Raw genomic sequence first — 24,960 nt, forward strand, 5'->3', positions numbered from 1 at the left:
GTCTCATGGGCCGAGAGTTTCTGGGTGGTGGAATCCAGTGACTCTCCAAAGAGTTCGTCCCCGAGACAGGGGGCATTGGCCAAACGATCCTGGTGGTTGATGTCCAGGTCGGAGACTCTGAGCCAGGCTAAGCGACGCATGGCTACGGCCATGGCAGAGGCCCGAGAGGTGAGCTCGAAGGAGTCGTATATCGAGCGGACCATATATTTGCGCATTTGGAGAAGGCCAGAGATGTGTTGTTGGAATAGCGGGACCTTGCGCTCAGGAAGGTACTTCTGGAGGGCAGACAGTTGTTGGACCAAATGTTTCAGATAGAAAGAAAAATGGAAGGAATAGTTGTTTGCCCTGTTGGCAAGCATGGCATTCTGGTAGAGCCTCTTGCCAAACTTGTCCATGGTCTTACCTTCTCTGCCAGGAGGGGTAGAGGCATAGACACTGGAGCCCTGAGTCTTTTTTAAGGTGGATTCAACCAGAAGGGACTCATGGGGCAATTGAGATTTGTCGAATCCAGGAATAGGGATGACACGGTAAAGGTTGTCCAGTTTACGGGGGGCTCCCGGTACCGTGAGGGGATTTTCCAAGTTTTTGTAGAACGTTTCCCGTAGGATGTCATGCACGGGAAGCTTGAGGAACTCCTTAGGAGGTTGCTCAAAGTCTAAAGCCTCTAAAAAGGCTTGAGACTTTTTTGAGTCAGATTCTAGGGGAAGGGACAGGGCAGCAGACATTTCTCTCAGAAATTTAGAAAATGAGGACTGCTCTGGTTTAGAGGTGGCATCGGGTGCCGATGGTTCCTCATCAGATGAGGAGGGATCCTCCTCGGTACCGAGAGGAGTTTCCTCCCATAAGTCAGGGTCCCTGACCTCTGGTGCATGTCGAGACACCGGGGTGGAGGGCGCGGTATGGCGAGTCTTGGACAAAGACTTTCCAGAGCGCACCGAAACGGTACCAGGAGAGGACGACCGGCGTCGATCTCGGTCCCGGGAAGAATGCCGTCCCGCCTGGTGCCGAGGAGGATCCAATGTGGCCTGAGAATGAACCACCGGATCGCCATGGAGTTGTTGGGCCGAAAGGATCGGCATGGAGGTGTTCACAGGTACCGAAGGGGTGGACACCGGGGGCTCGGTACGGGGCTCGGGCCGGTCTGGTACCGGAAGGAGCGGTGCCAGGATAGTGGGCAACAGGTGTTCAAGTTGTTTCTTTAACTGCTCCTGGAGTTGAGCCTTTAAGATGGCCGAGATACGGTCATCTAGGGGTGGCATCGGAACCGCTTTCTTTTTCTTCGGTTCCTTGGATGCAGCTCCACGCCCCGGCGATGAGGAGGCCGATGACGAGGCACTCACCGGATCGGGGCGGAGCGTTTGCGGGACCGGTGCGATGCCGGTAGGGATGGTGTCGCCACCGTAGCTGGAGGGCGCTCGAGGGAAGAGGAAGGCTTCTTAGCCGGCTTACCTGGCGCCAGCGACGCCGATGTGGGGTCGGTCGGTGTCGAGGTCGACGGTGCCGATTTTTGAGGTACCGCCGTTGAAGTTGAGGAGTCCATCGCCGACTCGGTGCCGAAGAGAAGAGTTTGTTGAATTCTTCGGTTTTTAAGGGTTCTCTTTTGAAGAGTGGCACAGCGGGTGCAGGAGTCCGCCCGATGCTCCGGTCCCAGACACTGCAAGCACCAATTGTGTGGGTCGGTGATGGAGATCGGGCGTGCACACCGCTGGCACTTCTTAAAACCGACCTGCGGGGGCATGAAGGGGAAGATAGCCTCCGCAAAATCGAAGCTCGAGGCCTGTATACTGGCAACAGGCCCCGCCGGGGCAAAAACGAAAAAAGCAAAGTTTTTTTTTTTTTTTTTTTTTTGCAAATCAAAGAAAAATAAACCCGAAGGTAAAGAAAGAAAAAATAAGGAAAAAAAAGCGCGAGCGGGAAGGCAAAAAAGTGGTTTCAACGGCCGTTGAAAAAACACACGCGTCTTCTTCGCTCCGCGGAAAACGAAGAAACTGGGGACCACGCACTCCTCCGTCGGGCGGGAAGGCACTCGCGCACGCGCGGTGCGGCCAACTAGAAACTTCTAGTTAAAAAGGTCCGTACCGAGGGCTCCGTCGGTGACGTCACCCATGTGTTAAGAATATGCTGCCTGCTTGTCCTGGGATAAAGATAAAAACCAATGCTGCTCTTTCATAACTAATCACTTCCTAATGTCACCCCAACATGCATTTGGCAGCAATTGCTCCAACACGATACATTTGAAATCAGAAAAACTGTGTCCCATTTCATTGCAATGGTCTACCAAAGACTTTTCTTAACATTTTTCTTAACATTTGACAAAATATCTGTGTTCTATCATTCTGGTTTTTAACTGTCTTGAGGTTTTGTCCGATATAGATTTTATCACATTGGCAGATCAAAGCATATATCATATAACTCAATTCACAATTAATCCCTGATCTCAAATTAATCCCTCAATGTGTCTTGGGGTTAAACTCTGATGTATGCAGAAGTGCTACATTAATAAGTGTGTGTTTGGTAGTAGCATGTTCTGTGATTCACAGAGATATTTTTTTCTCCACTTAATTTTTGAATTAATGGGAATTCCCCACACGCAGGAAAGAGTAGATGGTTTTTGAGATTTTGGTATTTGACTACTCTTAGCCCTTTTGTATTTTTTATGGTAATTGAAATCACCCATTATTATACGGCTGCTCAATTTGACACCTTTCCTACTTCCTTACTAGGGACGTTCACTGGGCCAAAGTACACTATACAGGAGTAGATCAATACGTTTCGAAGACACCAGTATTGAAATAACTGCTGCCAATTGTTTGGAGAGTTCAGTTTAAGGCAGTGGTCTCAAACCCGCGGCCCGGGGGCCACATGCGGCCCACCAGGTACTATTTTGATGCCCTCTGTATGTTTATCATAATCACAAAAGTAAAATAAAAAAAGTTTCTTGATCATATGTCTCTTTAGCTATAAATTGCAATATTATTATTAAGACTTAGCCAAAAGGAAAGATTTATAAACTATAAAGAGTTTTACATCATGCAAAATTGTCATTTCTTTAATAAGACATTAACTATTTTTTCTGAGGCCCTCCAAGCACCTACAAATCCAAAATGTGGCCCTGCAAAGGGTTTGAGTTTGAGACCACTGGTTTAAGGTATTGGCAATTATGTATCGTGCTCTTTATGATCAGACACCTTGGTATTTGAAGCAGGTTTTTGGCTGTGTATATTCCTGGAAGAAACTTAAGATCTGAGTCATCAATGCAGTTAGTGGTTGAAGAGGCTACATGTGTGACAACATCACAGTCTGGCATAAGCTGCCAGGTAAATATGTGGTTATATAAGAGATATGACCAGTTTCGTAAGACACTTAAAATATATTTATTTGTGTGCTAATTTATTACCGACACTGAAGAGGAATACATGGATATAATGAAACAAGAGAAGAAATGATATCTAGCAAATTAGTTGTATTTTTCCTCTCTTAGAATGTGATATCTGTTGGCATCGATTTTTATGTATGATTTTTTAATGTAACTTGTGTAGGTTTTAAGCGGGCGACAAATTTTTTAAATAAATAAATAAGATCGTTAAGTCTGCAAGGGCAACCAGTTTTCAACCTTGCAAACATCCATTTCCTTCTACCAGCAGCTTGTCAGCTTTTCCCAGACAGCCAATAAAGTCATGCTGTGAAACACAAAGTAACTTTCTTATCTTTATTTGTTATTTACTATTTCACCTTTCAGTGTTGCCACCATAAAGTAGTTTACAGACTAAACTATGGCAAGAAAAGAATGCCATTTTTCAAATAGAACAGGAGTAATAGCAATAGAAAGCAATGCCTCACCACAACACATACCCAAAGCCTGTCATATCACTAACCAACTGTGCTTAAGTCAATGGGGAGAAAAATTCTGCAGTGCTGGGAGGGGAGAAGCTCTGGTCTCATGTTACCATGACCTGTATATAATCCATAATGCAAATTGTAAAAATGCTTCAGCAATTGCTTAAATACTGTAGCACTTCTTTTAAGAAGCCACAAAAGTTTTCCTTTGCTTTTCACTTGGAGAGAGACATCCTTCCAAAAGATCGGGCAGTATCCCCTTGCCAGTCAGGTTTTCAGGATATTCACAATGAATATACATGAGATTGGCATGCAATGGAGGCAGTATAGGCAGATCAATCTCCTTCACGATATTCAATGTGGATATCCAGAAAACCTGACTGGCAAGAGGGAAACATTGGTTTATAGATCACTGAGAAAAAAAAAAAAAATCCCTTGCTGTTCCCCACCAAAAGTCTTTGTTTATTCATGCAGCAGGACATTGAGGCATGGAGTGGAGATACTCTTCCAACCATCCTATAACAGTGACACCAGCTAACTTCAGGACGTATAATAAAAGTTATAATATGTGTGACTGATCAGTAAGATTCACTGCTTTAATACCAAGCTAGACCAAGATGGTGTGTGTGGGGAGGAGGACGGAGGGGCTCTACAGAGAAACCAGAACTGCAACAACTCCCCTATTTATGACAGGGGTGATTGTAGAGATCAAGTAGGTACAAGACTATCAACCTAACTAGGAATCAGACAGAAGTATCCAAGACAAAAGAAGAATGACTAACTTGCTTCTATAGTATTTATTTGCTGCTACAAGCCCTTTGGCTGAAAGATCAGACCCAAGTTGTATGTCTAGACTTTGTGACAGATTTAAGTTTCAAAACAGAAGCAAAGCAAAAAAAAAAAAGAGAGAGAGAGAGAGAGAGAGCATGAAACACCTGAAAAGCACACTGTGGGATTTCTGCCTCATTCAGGAAAGGCTTTGGATACTTTTTCTCTGAAATGGTTTTCCCACGGACTGTAGATGTGTTTTCCAGGAACAGGGCTTTAAATACCCTGGTACTATATCAGAATAAAACAAAACAAAGAAAATAAGATGATGTGTTAAATTAGTCCAATTAAAAAAATATATATCTCATTTTATGTTTTGTTTATTTCCATATACTGTATTACCTTTAAGATTCAAATCTTTTTATTGTTGAACAAACAAAAACTCAAACATTTACAAGACAATAATGATTCCAATCCAACCTTGGTTGAACACCCAATCCCAGAACCAGTGCAATAACAAAATCTGACTTTCCTATTCTCTTCCTTTCCCCCCACCCAGCCCATATGCAACCCATACCATATAAACAAAATGGCCACTAGTACAAAACATAACCATCAGAAACTGTTAGGTGCTACTACAATTTATTCAGTAACAAACTATACCCATTGGGTGCAGGTGTTGCAGACATGGGTCCCATATTTTCAAAACAAAAAGTTTTCATTGACGTATGAGGTAGTTATATGCGGAACGTTATTGCATATTAAGCCCCCATGGACTGCTATAAATGTCAGTTTTTTCCGTATTATGACCGAGATAGCCATGCAAATGATTACTCGCAATTGGAAGAATTGGGATCACTTTAGTTTTCCTTTTTGGTGGGTGAGCTTATGTTTAACTTATAAATATGAGAAAATGAATGCTGACATGCTGGGGCATAATAAGATATTCAAATTAGTTTGGGGACCATTGATGTCTTTTGTAGATTTGCTATAGTTGTCCTTTATCTTTATTTTCCATTGTTTTTCGCCCATACATCCAGGGGGGATGGGAGCGGGAGGTAGGGGGTATATCTTTTGTTTTGGTATTATTCCTGTGGTAATGATGGATGGGGGAGGGAATTTTATCTGTTGTATAGATACTAATTGATTATAAGTGCTTGGTTGATTATCATTATTTGTATATAAATTGTATTTAACTTTTTTGGCATTAAAAACTAAATAAAGTTTAAAAAGAAAACCTAAAAAGTTTTCTCTTCCGTGTCCTCCTGGCATCCCTCCATATATTACCTTCAAAAGTGGACTAAACTCAGCTACCATCACCATTTTACTTGGATATCTTGGAAATCATGCCTGCTTAGGCTGCCTTCAACTGTGTGTAATACTGCAGGCCAAGAGAGACTGGAGTTAAAATGCCTTGTCCACTATGGTGAACTGAGTTTTAAATATCCTATGGCTCAAGACACAAAGAGATTATAACATTACCGACAAATAAGCCACTTGTGTATAAATATTTTTTTTAATAAAATCAATTATCTTTTAGACTATGGGATGCAAGAAGAATGAGAATACCTATCAATAATACTACATTTAGGACGCTTATTGTATCCCTAATCAAGGTGCCTCATTACAGAAAGCAAGGGGGAGGATGGGTAATTTCATAAAAAGTTACCTACAAAAAATGTCAAAGAATACACCTATTTTAGCAAAAGCAACATAGACACTTAGGTGCCTTTATACCAGTGGTCTCAAACTCGCGGCCCGCCAGGTACTATTTTGAGGCCCTCGGTATGTTTATCATAATCACAAAAGTAAAATAAAACAGTTTCTTGATCATATGTCTCTTTAGCTATAAATTAATCTAAGTCTTAATAATAATATTGTAAAAGTAAAGATATATAAACTATAAAGAGTTTTATTTACCTCATGTTTGGCTGGGGCATCAGCGAGGGAGATATCCCTTTAAGAAAAGGAGATAAATGAAGGCATTAGGCCTACCCAATCTGCCCATCCATGCCACCTATTCTCCTTTAGAGATCCCATGTACTACTCCCAAGCTCTTGAAATCAAGATACAGTGGTACCTTGGATTATGAGCATAATCCGTTCCAGGAGCATGCTCGTAATCCAAAATGCTCGTTTATCAGAGCGAGTTTCCCCATAGGAAATAATGGAAACTCGCTTTGATAGGTTCCCCCCCCCCGAGGCCAGCAGCGCTGCTCCCCCCCCCACGAGAACTAGCATTGCTCCCCCCGAAGGCCCCCCCCCGTGAACCGGCACCCTCCCCCCGCGATCCGCACCCCCCCCCCCCGCCGCCATTGGGCACCCCCCCGCCGCGACCTGAGGTTCCTCCAGCCCACCCAAACCCTCTTCTTCCTTTGCTGTAGCCTCTGCAGCGGCACCGGCACCAGATCTGCTTCCTGTGCTGGGCCTTGAGAATTCACGTTCGACGTGAACTCTCAGCCTTGAGCATGCGCACATGCTCAAGGCCCAGCACAGGAAGCAGATCTTCAGGCACCGGCACCACGCACAGGACATGCTGGTGCCGGTGCCGCTGTGGAGGCTACAGCAAAATAAGAAGAGGGTTCAAGTGGGTTGGGGGGGCCTCAGGTCGCGGTGGGGGGGTGCCCGATGGCGGCGGGGGGGCACGATAGCGGCAGAGGGGTGCCGGATCGGGGGGGGGGAGGGTGCCAGTTCGCAGGGGGGGGCGCTCGCAAATCGAAGCTCGGTTTACGAGGCGCCGATTTTGCGAATGTTTTGCTCGTCTTGCAAAACACTCGCAAACCAGTGCACTCGTAAACCGAGGTACCACTGTACTGTTTTTTTGTCTCCACAGCAGAATGTCCAAAAGGCATCAGGTTTCTGCCCAAAGCTACCATCACAAACCTTTGTGGAATCCACCCAGCACAATGATAGGTAGAGGCCCATTGAAGGAGACTAGTAGGTTGGCAGCTGGGAGGATACAGAGGCTGGTAATTTTTTTTTTTTTTAATCTTTACTTAGGGCTCCTTTTACAAAGCCGTGTTAGTGGCTTCATCGCACTCACCTTTTTAGCGCTGCTAACCCCCGCGCTAGCTGAAAAGCTACCGCATGCTCAAGAGGAGACGTAGCGGCTAGCGCGGCCGGAAAATTAGCGCACGCTATTACGCGCGTTAAACCACTAATGCGGCTTTGTAAAAGAAGCCCTTAGGGTTCTCCTCAATTTAAATTTTTGTCTAATATACTGTAAATGCCATTTATTGTGCTCGTTTGATTTTTAATTAATTTTGCAAACCACTTTGCTGTTTATTATGAAAGTAAGTATATCAAGAAATCAAACTACATTAAGCTGGAATAGGGAGATACTGGAAAGGGGAAACTGGTGGAGTAAGGAAGGAAGAAAGACACTATAGGGAAAGGCTGGGTGGGAGAAAAACAGGTGAAGAGAAGGAAAGAGTAGAGATGAGAAGTAAGAGACTGGTTAGGAAAGGGAAAGGATGTAAAGAGATTAATGGAGGCAGCATGAGGATGGCTAGAAAAAGTGGTAGAGACAGAGCGGTGGGGAAACAGCAGGCAGGGAAAGTGATCTGATGAAAGTTAAGAGGGCAGAAAGCCCAACGAGTATGAGCAGGAGAGAGAGACTATTGAGAAAGGTATGGGGGGGGGGGGGGGCAGGAACAGGTTGAGAGACTTTTGCCAGCAGAAAAATTCAATAAATAAAATGTCAATCAAAGACCACAGCATTATCAGAATAACACATTTTTCATGCTTACTTTTAAGGCATTCTGTCTCTGGGTTACTTCAGTTAAATAGCAAAAGAATTGTAGCTGCTGCGTTAGACCATTTGGAAATAAGGGTCAAACAGTGATATGGTCTAAATGTCCCCCAAAAAACTTACTATATCGTGACCCTGTGTCAAGCGTTATACAATTATCCTCTCCTCACCGAGTTAGTGAAGAAACAGTGCAGTTATGTTGGTTTTAATTTGTAAAGAATAATTGAAATCTTAGGCTGTTTGCATATGTTACTGCAGCTCAATAAGAGGGAGCAAGAAGAAACAGAGGTGAAGATAGAGCACCATTTTACAGATGAAAGGCCCTATATCTAACAATGGGTGAGAAAGCCAAAATATCTATCGAGTCATTTTGTGTTTTGTTTCATTGTAGAAAGCCTGAAAACCAGGCCGGTTAGAGGAATTCTCAACCCTCTCCTGTCTGCACACACAGCCTGTTGAGTTTTCAGGATTATCATGGGTATGCTCGAGATTAATCGAGGTTTATATTGGAGACCCATTTTATGCAAATCTCTCTCAGGTATACTCAGGGCCAGATTCTCCAAACTTAAGGTGTATTCTGCTCAAGTGCCGATGACTATCACCAGCGACTCATCGCATGTAAATTTAGCAAACCTTCGCTACTCTCCACCGACCTCATTTGAATGCGTGATTTTTTTGAGAATGACTCATTTTTTTTAAATCGCTACAATAACGGCTGCGACAACGGCCCATCGGTTTTTAACTGCAAAGTTTTGAGAATCCTGCCTTCAGTGTAGTAATCCTGAAAACCCAAATGGCTAGGTATACTGCAAATGGAAGGCTGAACACTGAATTGAAGGATAAAGATAACCAAATAAACTATATTGTTTAAGCACTCTCTTGTGTGCTCCTATTTGGTATAAATGTGCCAAAAGTTTTCAACAGATCCCAGCGATTGTGCATTCACTGTCAAACTGATAATTGCTCAGAACAAATCCTATTTAAAACACACACAATTTGTGGAATTTGATATCAAGTAGTATCTATAAGGAATAGAAGGTGGTAAATACCGTGAACAGCATAGTCTGGTTTTCTTCCATATCCGTTGGCTGCACAAGATTATTTCCATGGCCAAGGTGATTTTGCCCATCTAGTGCATCATAATCTTCAAAAGAGCCTGGGAGACTGTAACTCCCGTCACGCCACTCCTTCTTAAAAGAGGTCCGTAGCCCAGGCTGTGAAGAGCATTTTCTAATTGGCTTCTTATGGTTCTCTTCGTTGGACGCCGATTGAAAAACAGATCGAAATTTGTCACTCAGCCAAATTCCTCCTGAACGGCTCTCAGTTTCCAGCTGCTGGGACAGTGAAATAAGTTCTGTTGTTTTGGTAGAACTAGCATGGCTAAATTTCTCAATACATTCATCGATCAGTGCAGGGGGGGCTTTTTTGTGTGCCACCGTTACTCGTCCACAGAATAGCACCTCAAACTTTTTTGTAAATGCATCATCCACGCTGGAAAAACTAGATTGAGACTCTTCTTGGTGTGCTGTCTTCCCTGCTTGTCGAATGGAACTAATTATTTCAGGTACCTAAAAGAAATTGAGAGATCCACAGTGAATATTTGTATTTGCTCATGCTGCAAGGTCACAGGTGACAATATAAAATCTAATGGTCCAATATTCAGCTGGCAGTGATCAGCATTTTGCTGGCCACTGCTAGCATTCAACCTGGGAATTCAATTGCCAGTCTATGTCAATGTTTCTGGAGCTGGCTAAGTGCTATATTCAGCACTTAACCACTACGAGTTACTGCATATAGAGAAGGACTGACTTTTATGTGGTCTTATTTATGCAGTTAAGTGCTGAATGTCAAACATTTAACTGGCCACGTGCCGACTCCGCTCCCCAAACCCCCCCCCAAAAAAAAAAAAACCAGTTTTCAGCTCAACGCTAACCAGTTATTTTCAGTGACACTAACCTGTTAAGTGCAGTTGAAAATTAGCGGCTAGCTATGAACAAGTGACTTAACCAGTCAGGAGTCATTTCTGAAAGGTTTACTTTGAACAACGACTCTTAAATATAAATGTTCACTTGACCCCCTTACTCCATGTGCTTGAGTCACTTCACAGTGGTAAACAGTTATTAAAATCAAGTTTAAGTTTCAAGTTTTATTTAAAAATTTTTATACTGCTCAATCAGACTGCTGAGCAGTGTACAATAAAAATTACAGTTTGTGTCACATAAAATGGGTAAGATGATTAAAATAGACTGTTTAATAAATTGTGTTGAGGAAGCAGTTTCAATTCCATTATGAAACATTCATCAATAACCCAACACGGGTTCTATGACAGTTTGGTTTCATATTTTAAAACACAGATGTTGACCAGGGTATGTGCTATCAGATGTGCCAAATGGCTTGTGAGAACATGGCAACAGTTTCTTGAAAGGAGGGGGGGGGGGCAGAGGAGTAGTATACAGCGAACAGCAGTAATGGATTGACAGTGAAAATTTATATCAGCTTTGGTCAATTCAGAAAACCCACCATATTGCTAAGAGTACAGCAAAAAACAGGACCACATTATACCAATTTTACTCTATGCTGGCTTCCAGTTCTCCACAGGGCCAAATTTAAAATCCTAATTCTGAAGGCCTAATAAAAAAACCCCAAAACTGAGCTAGTTACCTAACAGCAGACACTTGCTAGGCTTTTGAAAATTTCTCAAAAAGCCTCAGTTTCAAATAACTGAAATAAAAAGGTCCTTCTCAGAACCACCACCACTCATTGCCTCCCACAAAGCATTTTGCACAACTTGGGACTGCTTCTGAAAGTCTCCAGTTCCCCATCTTCTGCAGCCTTACAGTATTCCCAGACCTGGTGTGCAAAATTAAGATAGTCTTTACAAAGAAGTACAAGAAGGGTTTCTGCTACAAACTGGACAACCTGACAGAAAGAAGGACCAGGGAAGAGAAGAAAACGATGGACAGAAGGGAGACAGGGCACATGATAATCACAAGGAAGAGAGGGAGAAAGTGGCATACAGCCATGAAAGAAAGAAAGAACAGGCTAGCACATGAAATATGAGGGGAAGATAAAGACAAGGAAGCAACAGATAAGAGAAGGGAGTCATTAGATATGAGAGAGATATCAGAAGAAATGGATTTGGGGTTTTAAATTACTCGCCTTTCCAAGTCTGTGTTCAACATATAATTCAAATACAGTAGGTCCCTACTAGAGAATGATATGGTGACAAAATTCATCACCGTTCCCGTCCCCACGGATAACTGCAGGAAAACATCTCCATGTCACTCTTTAAGGAGAGAGGGAACAATCAGAGTATGAATGGGCACAGTTACTGACCCTCAAGCCTTGCCCTAAAGAATGCTGGTGTAAAAGGACTGAGGTTGAGACAGACACTAAAGAATGACACGGGATGGATTCTCGTGGTTATCCGCGGGGACAGGAACGGTGATGAATTTTGTCACTGTGTCATTCTCTAGTCCCTACTCTAGGGAAAGAAACCAACTTGCAATCCATGTTGGTACCTGTAGCAATAGAAGGCAAAACAACTTGCTAAAGATTGCAGTGGAAAAGCAGGAAAATGAGGGGATGGGATATAAAAGGAAAAGAGATAATCAGAAGGGACAAGAGACACAGAGCTGGAAGGAAAAAACTTAGGACTGGGAAGGGGTGGGCCAATGGAAGCAGTAAATGGAAAACTACCACCACTACCGTGTTTCCCCGAAAATAAGACACTGTCTTATATTAATTTTGGGCCCAAAAAACACACTAGGTCTTATTTTCGGGGTAGATCTGTTTTTTCATACACAATTATCATCTCTCCCTTTCTCTCCTCCACCCCAATTCTTCCTCTTTCCTTTCCCCCACCCATATGCATCATATTTCCTCCCCTCTCACCCATCCCCTTGTGCATTTCCCTCCCTCCCATCCTATCCCTTGTGCAGCAGAATCCTTCACAATCCCTCCCTTCCTCCCATCCCCCCCATGAAGCATCTTTCTATCCCCCCTTGCACAGTCGAACCCCTTGATACTTCCATCTCTCCCTCTCATTAGAACGCCACCGACCATGACACCAATATACCTTGCAAACGGCAGCATCGGCACAAAAAATCTAATCAGGCTGCTTCGCAGCCTTCTCTTCTCCCTACCGGGTGTTCCTCTGCTGCCATCACTGATGATGTCATCAGCAATGTGGCACATGGAACGCCCGGGAGAAGAGAAGGCCGTGAAGCAGCCTGATTAGATTTTTGCTGATGCTGCCTTTTGCAATGTTTATCAGTCTTGCAGTCGGTGGCATTCTAATGGGAGGGAGAGATGGAAATGTCTGCGGGGGTTCAGCTGCGCAAGTGGGGTGTCGGGGGGGGGGGGCACAGTGGGAAGCGCCGCTGCCGGCGACTAGGGCTTATTTTGGGTTAGGGCTTATATTAAGACCTACCCCGAAACTCATGCTTGGGCCTATTTGGGGGGAAACACAGTACTATTTATTATTTCTAAAGCGCTACCACAGCGTTTTACATTAAACACCCAAGACAGTTCCTGCTCAAAAGAGCTTATAATCTAATTGTGAAAGATGCACTTGACTAAAAGGATGACTCTATACATGCTGCTCTGGAAGGGGATTACAAGGGAATGATGAGGTGGATAGGGTAGGGGACTATAAAGAGAATGACAAACAGATATAGGTGCTCTACAACTTGGTTGGGTTAGGACTTAAATGCAGCTTCAAAAAAGGTTAAAAGGTCAAAAGTATGAAAAGCACAATAAAAGGGATAGACTGAAAAGAAAAATGGAAAGTGGAAGAAACAAGGCCTGCTAGAGGAAGACTGGGTTTGGGGAAGAGGATGGTCATAAAATGAAAAGTGAATTGGATAAAAAACAGAGTATCAACACAGTATAATGTGAGAGAAAATATAAAAGGATAAATTTTAAAAAAACATGATTTTTAATAATATCCAAATATGTGACTTTGGAAATTTAAAAATAGTTTTGAAAGTAATTTATTTATCATGCTAGCAATACAGGTGGTGCCTCTTAATATACCATTAGCCACTGCTTTGTCATATTTGGCAAATTGACTGATGACAAAAGATGATATAAATATCTGGTCTCTTTCTCATTTAACAAATGCCAGTTCCTTCCTTCCCAAACAGAGTGCAGCATTTGGATTTCCACAAATGAAATACATTCTGTTTTGCTTTGCTCTTTTGTCTTGAACACACAATTACAAATCTGTTGACCATTCTTCCAATCATTTCAAATCATCTTTTATTTGAACTATTCCCCTGGTAGGTTGACACTAATGAAAAGGACCAGCCTTGTGGCACCTCACTAATTTTCCCTTGACTCAAAAAGGATCAGGTGAATCACCACTCGAAGCCAGAGTCTCTAATGTCACCATGCATTTAATGATGGCACTAAACCATTGCTAAATGCATGTATTTACTGCCCGATTATTAAAACACCTCACCGTGGTCTTTTCTGTGCTTTCTAGCAGCCTCTGACTGTACTATGCAAACATAATGCATTGAGGTCATTAATATTAAAACTGCAGTATAGCAAGATCATTAATAGTAAAATGACCTTTCCAAGCAATTCTCAAAAAGGAACGCCCCTCCATTTCCGAGGAATTGGGGCTGATATTTACCGACAGGGTCTGAGCTGTCATAGCCTTACTTTCTTGTCAGTGCTCGCTCAGGCACTGACAGGAAAATAAAGCAGCTCAGACCTACCACCAACAATAGCCCCAATTCCTCTTAAATGGAGTCCAAAAAAAAAGCCTGGTAGTCTGGTGCCCTCCCCCATCCCCCAATGTGGAAGATAAGCAGGAGGGATTCCCACTCCCTTCTGCCGCAGGTTTGGAGTCTCCCTTCCTGACAGCAAGCTCCCACACACACGCATACACCAAGCCTGGGGGTCTAGTGAGCCATCCACCCTATGACCCCCCTGTACCCCCCCCGGCAGCAAGCTCCCTCCCCAACAGCCACCCACCACACAAAGCTAAATGTAATCTAGTGAGCCGTCCTCCCCTTTGATCCCCCTTCCACACACACACACGGTACCTTTTTTAGAAGTCTTGCAGGAGGGATGCTCACTCACTCCCACCAGCAGGCCTGCTTCTTCAAAATCGCAGGCCTTCCCCTTCCCGATGCATCATGAGATGCATTGGGGAAGGGCCTACGGCCCTGATTGGCCTAGGCTCCTAATACCCATTAAAAAAAGCAGCCCCTGCTCTCCATGCTTGCTGGTACAGAAATGGAAACCAGGGCCTGCTTTTTTTTTTTTTTTGGCAGGTAGGCAGGCAGGCAGGTGGGCAGAGAAGCTGTGAAAGTTGTTTTTCTTCTGAGCAGAGTTTCTCCCACATCCCACTTTACCGGTGGTTTTCTGCACACACAGAATGCATATAATTTGCATGCTATTGTGCTGAGAATCGTCAGTAAAACAAAAATCACTCCCACCATGGTATTTTTTTTACCATGACGTCAGAGCTTAGAGAATCTGACCCTCAGTCTTCTGGCTAGTTTCCCCAACAGCTTTCTATGCAGACATGCTACAAAAGTCTTACTAAGACCCAAACAGACCATTTACTGCATATCAATCAGCTCACTTCATATATCCAAATAAACCATATCTACTGTTGACTTTTCCTTTTATTAATTTATTTTTACCAAGGACGTTGATATTCTAAAAAACCCAGTTAGCAAGTGCTCACATAGTTAGGTTTGTCTGCATGAAAGAGGAAGTATAGGGAAACAGAAAGGAAACAAACAAACAATTTGTTAAACAAGGTCATTAAGGTTAACATCAGTCCGGAAATATTTTACACCATTGTGCCTTGCTTAGTGGAACCTCTGCCTTAATTCTGGCTATAAAGAAACACTTAAAAAAAGAATATTTATTCTGTTTAAATTAAACAAATTCTCATTTTTTTCCTTATGCGTACTTTAAGAACTTTGATGTTGTGATCATGATTTATGCTGCTATCCTACAGTATTTATCAGCAGCTAGATAGATTATATTAATCACAATGAGGTCTCTTACCAGAGTAAGTACAATTAAGGTGAATGACTGGCTCTATTTCCTAGTCCTAGTTTTAATTATAGTGTGTATGGACCTGTAGATCTAAGACCCCTAAGAAAGGCAGGAGTATATGTTCATTAATGAAATGTGGGTAAATCCAAGATTGGATCTACCATTTCTGGAAGAATAAAAATACAAAGCTACTTGGTCATCTTATCTATGACACAAGCCTAGAGACTAATTATAACTGCCTTTGAGCTATCAGTGGACTGAAAAGTAGCATCAGCTCACCTATCCTAGCTTCAGTTTGAATTCAGTCATCCATTGCTCCATCCGATTTAATACTTCTGTTGCTTTGGGGGTGACTTCTGAGATAGAGGTAGTAAATGGGATAATTATCGTGAAGTCATCAGCTTAGCTGAATAGTTTAATCCCCAGCTGGGACAATTGCGCACCCAATGAGGACATGTAAACATTGAAGAGCAGAGGGGATAGTGGTGACCCTTGTGGTACACCAGTTGGATTGCTCCTTGTATCAGAGAGATCATAATTAAAACGGACTTGGTAGGTGCGGGATTAAACTGGTTTCAAGGTTTCCTTATATCCCGCACCTACCAAGTCCATTTTAATTATGATCTCTCTGATACAGGGAGCAATCCATCTGGCGTACCACAAGGGTCACCACTATCCCCTCTGCTCTTCAATGTTTACATGTCCTCATTGGGTGCACAATTGTCCCAGCTGGGGATTAAACTATTCAGCTACGCTGATGACTTCATGATAATTATCCCATTTACTACCTCTATCTCAGAAGTCACCCCAAAGCAACAGAAGTATTAAATCGGATGGAGCAAAGGATGGCTGAATTCAAACTGAAGCTAAACTCAGAGAAAACAAAATTTTTTATAGCATCGCCACACCTACCTGATACTAAATTGTCAGTGTGCATCAATAACCTTAGTTATCCCATTCAACCCACAATGAAGGTATTGGGAGTAACACTGGACCAGAATCTGACCATGAAAGACCAGGTAGACTCCTTGATTAGAAAGATCTTTCTCACCCTCTGGAAGCTTCGATCCATCAAAGCTTATTTTGATGTCTCATCATTTAGAATTCTAGTATAATCCCTAATACTAAGTCAACTTGACTATTGTAACATTGCCTACTTGGCACTCTCCCAGAAAAATATGCGGTGATTGAAACTGATACAAAATGCAGCGGTTAGGCTACTCTGTGGACTGCAGAAGTTTGATCATGTAACACCTTCCTATCGACTTCTACACTGGCTGCTGATGGAGACACGTGTGAAATTCAAGTTTGGTTGTTTTTGCTTCAAGGTACTTTACGGCTTAGCCCCTAAATATATAATAGACCTTTTCTCCTTCACAACCAACAGACATAGGAGAAGCTCACATCCAAACTTTGTTTCTCCACCGGTTAGAGGTTGTAAATTTAAAAGTCATCACCAACATCTTTTCTCACATCAAGCAGCATTATAGGCTAAAGATCTGGAACAACTGCTTGGGCCCACTACTTATAGGGAATTCAGAAAAAGCCTAAAAACACATCTGTTCCTGAAGTACTTAGGTAACTGACCTATACAATCTTAGTCCCAACAAATGATCTTTAGAACTGCTATTCTCTAACTCTGAACTATGTTTATTCTATTCAATCTGTAACACCTTTAATCATTGTAAACCACATAGAACTTCACGGTCCTGCGGTATATAAACTTATTATTATTATTATCCTATCAGTAACTATAAAGATAAAATAGTACTCTCTTCAGCTACATTGGCAAAATATCGCTCAGAATTTAGGAAGTTGGTTGGGCTGGGAACTTTCTAGCACCCCTCATATAGTTAGGTTTAGAGTAGAATGCATGATGAAAAATGAAAGGGGCTTATTATTCCGCAGCCAAGGCAAGAATCACAAAATAAATTGTAAACCACCAAATTTTTGTGCAATGCTGCCTCTCTTAAAAATCTTGCCTCACCAATCTACTATATTTCTTTGAAGGGGTGCCTAAACATGTGGCTGAAGGTGAGCTGGCACATCTGGATTTTCAAAAGGTGTTTGACAAAGTACCTCATGAAAGACTCCTGAGAAAATTAGAAAGTCATGGGATAGGAAATAAGATTAAGAACAACATTAAAAGAAAAAAACAAAAGGGAGTATGATTAAATGGTCAATATTCTCAATGGAGAAGGGTAAATAGTGGGGTTCCCCAAGAGTCTTGCGGGGGCCACTGCTTTTTAACATATTTATCAATGACCTAGAGCTGGAAATAACTAATGAAATAATTAAATTTACTGGTGATACAAAGTTGTTCAAAGTGGTTAAATTGAAGGAGGATTGTAAAAAATTGCAAGACAACCTTGTGAAACTGGACATCAAAATAGCAGATGACATTTAATGCAACATAGTAACATAGTAAATGATGACAGATAAAGACCTGAACGGTTCATCCAGTCTGCCCAAACATGATTAAATTAACTTGTCTCGTTGATATTTCTGGGTCGTAGACTATAAAGTCAACCTGATATTGTCCAAGGTTCTAAATGCTGAAGTCGTCATCCAGCCTATCCAACCATCCTGTCTGCAGGATATCTACCATAAAGTCTGGCCAGTAACATACTCATGTTCCAACTTAATGGAGTTCCCATTGATTTCCTCCCCAACCCATCCTACATCAAATGTGAGCAAGTGCAAAGTAATGCATGTGGGAAAAAGGAACCTGAACTATAGCTATATAATGCAGGGTTTTACACTAAGAGTCACTGCCCAGAAAAAGGATCTAAGGCCTAGATGCACTAAACCAGGGGTCAGGAACCTTTTTGGCTGAGAGAGCCATAAACACGACATATGTTTAAAACTAAATACAAGTAAATGTGTGCATTTTATGTAAGACCAACACTTTTAAAGTACAATAAGTATCTGAATTCTTTTTAATAACGTCGTTATGCTGCTGCTAACCAATGATGACTAAAGTAATTCTTACCATTAATGCGACTTCTGGTGCTGCATGGTTTTGCTGATGGCTTTGTAGTCTGATTGATACGTGGTGAGGTTAAGTTTCATGCAGGCATTGAGACTTCCATACGTTAAACGTGATCGTAGGTTGGTCTTAATGTTCTTTAGATGTGTGAAAGCCTACTTACATGCATACGTAGAGCCAAACATTGTCAGTACAGCAATACTCACACGCTGCAGTGTGTGGTATGTGACGGGAAGCGCGTTCCAAGTTTTGAAAATCAGCTGGTCTGCGGGTTGAAGTTTTTTTCATTTCTCCCCACTTGTGTTTGCTCGCCAACTCTGCTTGCTGTCGTGCAAGTCATTCCAAATCTTCATTCAGTGACTTGAACTTATTCACCCACATGTCTGAGGCCTTCAGGTCAGCAGCTTGGAGCAAAATCTCTGACGGAGACACCAGGGATGTAACTCAGGTCGGCGCTGTCCACTGCACACTTGTGTGGATGGGTGATGAACTTAAAAAGACGAGCGCGCTCACGAAATTCTCCAAAGCTAACTTTGAATGACTGCAGGAGATTAGATGTGAAGCCCGCTACCTGCTGACTGGTTTAGCGACTGATCAAAACAGCTCACCTTTTGGTTTTCCATGCGTTTGTACATTCTCCGATTCTGGCATTCAAATGACCTCATTACTATTAAAATGAAGTAATAAATTTTAGAACGAGCCATCCGATCAATGGCCTAACATTTCAAAGCCTTAAGCAATCATCAATACCAACCTGAAAATACTTGCAGGTCTGCCATGTTTTTTCAATGGACACAGATGTGTGTGCTTAACACACAATATCTGCCCTATAAAAAAAGTTCAGTCACCCCCCCCTCCCAACTCAGAACAAAAATAGAGGTAGGAGGGATGCCTACCTGCCAGTGCGAACCCCTCCTCCCCCCAATGCCGTGAACTGTCTCTCCTTCAACACCCCCATTGGAAAAAGAAATTGGAAGGGGGGATGCCCACTCCCTCCTGCCACCGGAGGCTACCTCCCACAGAACTGACACTCTTTCCCCTCCCCTACTCCCTGCACTTTGCAAAAAAAAAAAGGAGGGATGCCCACTCCCTTTTGCCACCGGATGTACTCCAGCCTCTCTGAACCACCCCCACACCTCTACATGAAGAAGACAGCAGGAGTGATGCTCAATCCCTCCTGCCCACAGTTCCAAAATGGTGGGCCTTCCCCTTCCCAGTGTATCCTGGGATGCACAGGGAGAGGTCTTGGGCATCTGAGCCAATTAGGGCCTTAGGCACCCCCTAGTATATCCCAGGATGTACAGAGCAGGAGGCCTAAGGCCTTGATTGGCTCAGACGCCCCCTGGGAGGGGCCTTAAGCATCTGAGCCAATATGGCACTGGGAAGGGGAAGGCCTGCCATTTTGGAGGTGGGCCTGGGGTCTGGGTATCCCTCCTACGATCTTCACATAGTTATGGGGATGTTTCAGGGGGTTTGGGGGGCGCCATGGCCATCCCTCCTGCTGATTTTTTGCAAAGTACAGGGGGTGTGGAAGGGGAGGGGGTGTCCTGGCATGAGGGAGTCAGTTCCGGGGGAGGGTAGGTTTATCCGGTGGCTGGAGGGAATGGGCATCTCTCCTGCCTCTCTATTTTTGTTCTGTAACCTTAGGAACACTTCCCTGTTTGTAAGCACCAAGTCCCAAGTAGTTCTATCCTGCGTGGGTTCCATTACTCATTGCCAGAAAAATACTTCCTGTAGCGAATCCAAGATCTCCTTGCTTCTAGATGATCCTGCAGCTGGGACGGCCCAATCAACATCCCACATATTAAAATCACCTGCCAGTAGTACTTCCCTTTTCCTAACTATCTTGTGAATGTTTTCAATTAAATCTTTGTTCATTTCTTCTGACTGTGAAGGAGGCCTGTATATCTCACCAATGTAAATACATTTTCCATTCCCTCTTTCCAGATTAACCCACAATGCTTCTTCTTTACATCTCGCAATTCTGTCACTTAAATATTATTCTTAACATATAACACCACTCCTCCACCCTTTTTACCTAACCTATCCCTCATGAATAGATTATAGCCAGCTTAAAGCCCTCTTCAGTACATTAGTCAAACTGTTACTAGAGATATTTTGTCCCTTCTTTGATAGATGGACACCATCTCTGCTGAGCAGTCTTGGAAAATCATTCCATGGTCTAAGACAGTATTTCTCAACGCGCAGTATGCATACCCTAAGGGGTACGCAGGCCACTTGTTGGAGATACAAGCCTGTCCGCCAATTTCCGCCCGTCCATAGCTGTGTCCATCGCTTTCACCGCCACCCGGGATCTCGCAATATTGCCCCGATCTCTGTTTTGCCATGCCACCCCGTCCCCACCCCGAAGTTGACACAGTGTGACAACCTTGGAGCCGCACTCTCTTTTGGTTTTCAGCCTTCAGCAGCGCTCCTTGCAGTGGGCAGTGCATGCAGCGATTCAGGAACTGCATTAAGTGGCTGACACAGAAGCCTTCCCTCCAACATCAGTTGATGTCAGAGGGAGGCTTGTAGGTCAGCCACGTGCAACGTGTGGGTAGCTGCTTCCACCATCCATTGCGGGGAGTGCTGCTGGGAGCCGAGGACCAAAGGAGCAGTGCAGTTCAACAAGTAAGGGGGACAAATGCTGGAAGGCAGGGAGGGGGAGGGGGAGAAGGATGAGATTATTTATTGCATTGGATATGATGGGGAGAGGGAACAGAGGGGATGCAAGGTGGGGGAATATTGGACATACTGATGGAAAAGTCAAAAACAATGCAGACAAGAAACATTTTTGTCTAACTGTCCACCTAGTGTCTTCTGCTTTCTTGCTTTTCAGTTCTAGACCAGTGTTTCTCAATATGGCATGATGCTGGAGAGGGGTGATATGAATGGGCATATGGGGCTGATAGGCAGTGGTGAAAAATGCAGCACATGATTCAGGGGATGAGAGAGGGATGTGGATGTGGCAGTAGAGGAGGTGGGAGAGATTCATCCTGGATGTTGGTTGGGGAGGGGAATGAGGTCCAGAGTAGAGGAAGCATGCACATGTTGCATTGGATTGGTGGAGGGAAAAGAGGGAGAAATATTGGACTGGGAGGGGGTCCAGAAAGGAGCAGAATGTCAAATCACTGGAAGGGGGAGGGAGATGTGTGCGAGAGAAATTGCCCATAGTGACCGACCAAGTTATCTTTAATTTCTCTGGGAAATTAAAAAAAAGGAATCTGACTAGTCGCTATGATCAGTAAGAACATACCTGCTGATAAGAGACCAGCTGATAAGAGGCCAGACAGTTTACTTTATGGGAGTGAAACATAACTGTTTTTGATATGTAGTTTAATTTTGTGGTTACCATTCTGTATTGTTAATAAGGTTATACAGTAGTTTGTATATTAAAAATAAATGGAAAAGGTTTATAAAAAACCAAGACCTTGGCTGAGATTGGTTGTTTATAAAAATAAATAGAAGAAATGGTATTACAATTAGTACTATTATTATGGGGGTGGAGTTTGGGCGGGTGTACTTGGTTGGTATTTGTTAGGCTTAGGGGGTACTTGGCTTGAAAATCCCCAGAAAAACTTTGCCAACACTATTGATCCGACTCCATGTTGCTATTCTCAGACTATGAACTCCCTTACTTATTAACCTCCCTTCTCAGTTAGGTCCTCTTAATTCCCTCTCTGCGATCCTCCAGTCTCTCAGTTCTCTTCTCCTTTAATGTAGCTCACCGACTCTTCTCAGCCATTTTTATATAAACTGCCTTGAACCGAAAGGCACTCGCAGTATATAAATAAAGATTTATGTTATGGAAACTTCCATTAGTTGCATAAGGGAATTTATATTTTTAGCTTAAAAAATGTTCATATCTCAACTGGGCAGACTGAGTGGGCCAATCTGGTATTAGTACACAACACAGACATTGGTAGTCTAAGATATTTGACCATGTTATACATGAATCCACATTATATCAGATATATGGTATAATATACAATTTTTAAAAAGGGGAGGGGAATCCTACCTTTGACTATAATATATCAAACTGTATAACATGGGGTCTAGATTTTATAGATCAAATTAAGAGCCAGGGGCAGACTGACCATACAGACAACCGGGCAGTCCCCAAGGGCCCAGTGCAATTGGGAGGGGACCAGCACTTCCCACCAGCTGTCTGCAGCCAAGCTCACGGCCTATTCTCTGCTTGTCCTGTCCCCTTCTGATGCCAATTTCCTACTTCAGCAAAGGCAGGACACAACAGAGATCAGGCTGCGAGCTCCTTGGCAGACAGCTGGAGGAAAGATCTGTTGCTCTAAACTACCACAGAGTTCAGAGAGCAATCAGAACATCCAGAAGTAGAATGTATAATGGCAGGCCACCAGTCTTCGGCAAAAGACAAAGCAGCATTTCATCTGAGGAAGTCATCATCTACAAGCAAATTTGTTTGTTCCTCTCAATACTTTGAAGCTTTTACACCATTACTATATCTAATTTTGCAGGGGAAGGGGAAAAAAGAAAGTTAATTACTCCAACAAACTAGATGCATTAGTGATTAAATGCAGAGGAAAGGCACTGAAATTCATTGTTTGTTAGAACGTCCAATACTTGGCACATACATCCCCACAAGCTGAAAGCTAAGTACTCACACAAACTTCGTAAAGTGCTGAAATCCAAAACAACAAAAGGGATAAAAATCCAAAAGAAAGATGTCAAGAGGAGAAGGATCTAGTGTTTTCATATTTAATCTTGCTGCTACACACATTTTATCAATTACTTTCTTTCACAGAAATTATTCCACTGCTATTATAAAATGAGACTTAACATACATCAAATGGCTGGATTAACACTATGAGCACTAAGCAAACATATTTGTGGGTCCTCCTACCAGGGGCCCCTCCCCTACCATCATTTCACCTCTGAAAGTAGCAGGGAAAAGTACATAGCCTAATTGTGGATATGAAAGCCTAATTAGTGAGCGAGCATGGGGTCGATGCAAGCACATGCTTTGAATGGAGGTGCTTAATGGGTAGAGGTGGAAAGCTACCAAGTTACTCAGTTCCAGGAAGGAAATTCTGAGCCAGTCCTTGTACATTATAGGACCTGAAGTGTTAATTTCAATTGGTGGTATCAAGGACTACATATAGAATACTGAATTGGGATACAAGTTCAAAAAACAGGACTGGCCAAATAGTCTATTTCCTGAAACTGAGAAACTTGGCAACGCCGCAACAGAGGGTTAAGAACCAAGGAAGCTGGGAAAGTCATTTTAACTACCTCTGGTACAAACCAGAGATTCCAAGAGTGGAGTACTTTAAAGAGTGAGATTTAAGGACAAAGGCCCTGATTCTCTAAAAGTGCGTCCCGATTTTAGGCAGCTGTAGACGTCCTACAGCTGTCTAATCAGCCAATCGGGATGCACGTTTTTTAAAAAAAAAATGCTCCCCAGGCAGGCCTGAAGGCGCCTCCGGGAGCCTAGGGAGACCCGCAAGATGCCTAAGCTCGTCTAAGGGCCTTAGGCGGGCCTTAGGCTGAACCTAGGCGGCCCTACGCGTCTCCCTAGTAGATGAGAAGCTTAAAAATGCTGGTCTACATTGCAAAATGCTAGTCTACATTGTAAGTAGACGCGGCCGCTATACTTATCGCGGCAAGGGATCTCTCTGCCGCTATAAGTATAGCGGGCCGTGGCCCCTGACCGATCACTGGCAGGAGGGTGCCCAAACCCTCCTGCCCGAAGACGCACCCCCCTCCCCGACACTACCGATCGCCCCCCCCCGACAATATCGGTCGCTGGCAGGAGGGTGCCCAATCCCTCCTGCCCGAAGACGCACCCCCCCCCGACGCTAACAACTCCCACTCCACCAAACCTGTTCTTACAGATGGGTCTTGTACGTCGAGCAAGCAGGCACGCCTCGTCGAAATGAGGCGGGCCCGCCCTTTCCCGGCCCATCCCGCCGAAGTCTAAGGCCTGATTGGCCCAGGCTCTAGAAGCCTGGACCAATCAGGCCTTAGGCATAGCGGGTCCGCCCATCCCCACTTAATCTAAGACCTGATTGGCCAATCAGACCTTAGACTTAGTAGGGATGGGCGGACCCGCTATTCCTAAGGCCTGATTGGTCCAGGCTTCTAGAGCCTGGGCCAATCAGGCCTTAGGCTTCGGTGGGATGGGCGGGGAAGGGGCGGGCCCGCCTCATTTCGACGAGGCGTGCCTGCTTGCTTGACGTGCAAGACCCATCTGTAAGAACAGGTTTGGTGGAGTGGGGGTTGTTAGCGCCGGGGGGGGTGCGTCTTCGGGCAGGAGGGATTGGGCACCCTCCTGCCAGCGACCGATATTGTCGGGGGGGGGCGATCGGTAGTGTCGGGGGGGGGGGGGCGGTCGGTAGTGTCGGGGAGGGGGGGGCATCTTCGGGCAGGAGGGTTTGGGCACCCTCCTGCCAGTGATCGGTCAGGGGGCCACGGCCCGCTATACTTATAACGGCAGAGAGATCCCTTGCCGCGATAAGTGTAGCGGGCCGTGTCTAATCTAACCCGATTCTCTAACCCGCGTCTGTAACATGGACGCCGGTTACAGAATCGGGGTTTAGTTTAGGCCGATTCTG

General features: G+C 43.8%; 1 protein-coding gene across 4 annotated transcripts in view; it reads right to left on the bottom strand.

Annotated features, from left to right (window-relative positions):
- Window positions 1–24,960, bottom strand: part of TBC1D1 (TBC1 domain family member 1) — a 322,295-nt gene that overhangs the window by 259,302 nt on the left and 38,033 nt on the right. For all 4 annotated transcript variants that reach the window (XM_033947569.1, XM_033947560.1, XM_033947546.1 and 1 more), the window contains exon 2: window positions 9,405–9,923. In XM_033947569.1, the coding sequence (XP_033803460.1) occupies window positions 9,405–9,923 (519 nt within the window). The remainder of the gene's footprint in view (window positions 1–9,404; window positions 9,924–24,960) is intronic.

Source organism: Geotrypetes seraphini, chromosome 1 (assembly GCF_902459505.1).
Source record: "Geotrypetes seraphini chromosome 1, aGeoSer1.1, whole genome shotgun sequence".
NCBI classification, from domain to species: Eukaryota; Metazoa; Chordata; class Amphibia; order Gymnophiona; family Dermophiidae; genus Geotrypetes; species Geotrypetes seraphini.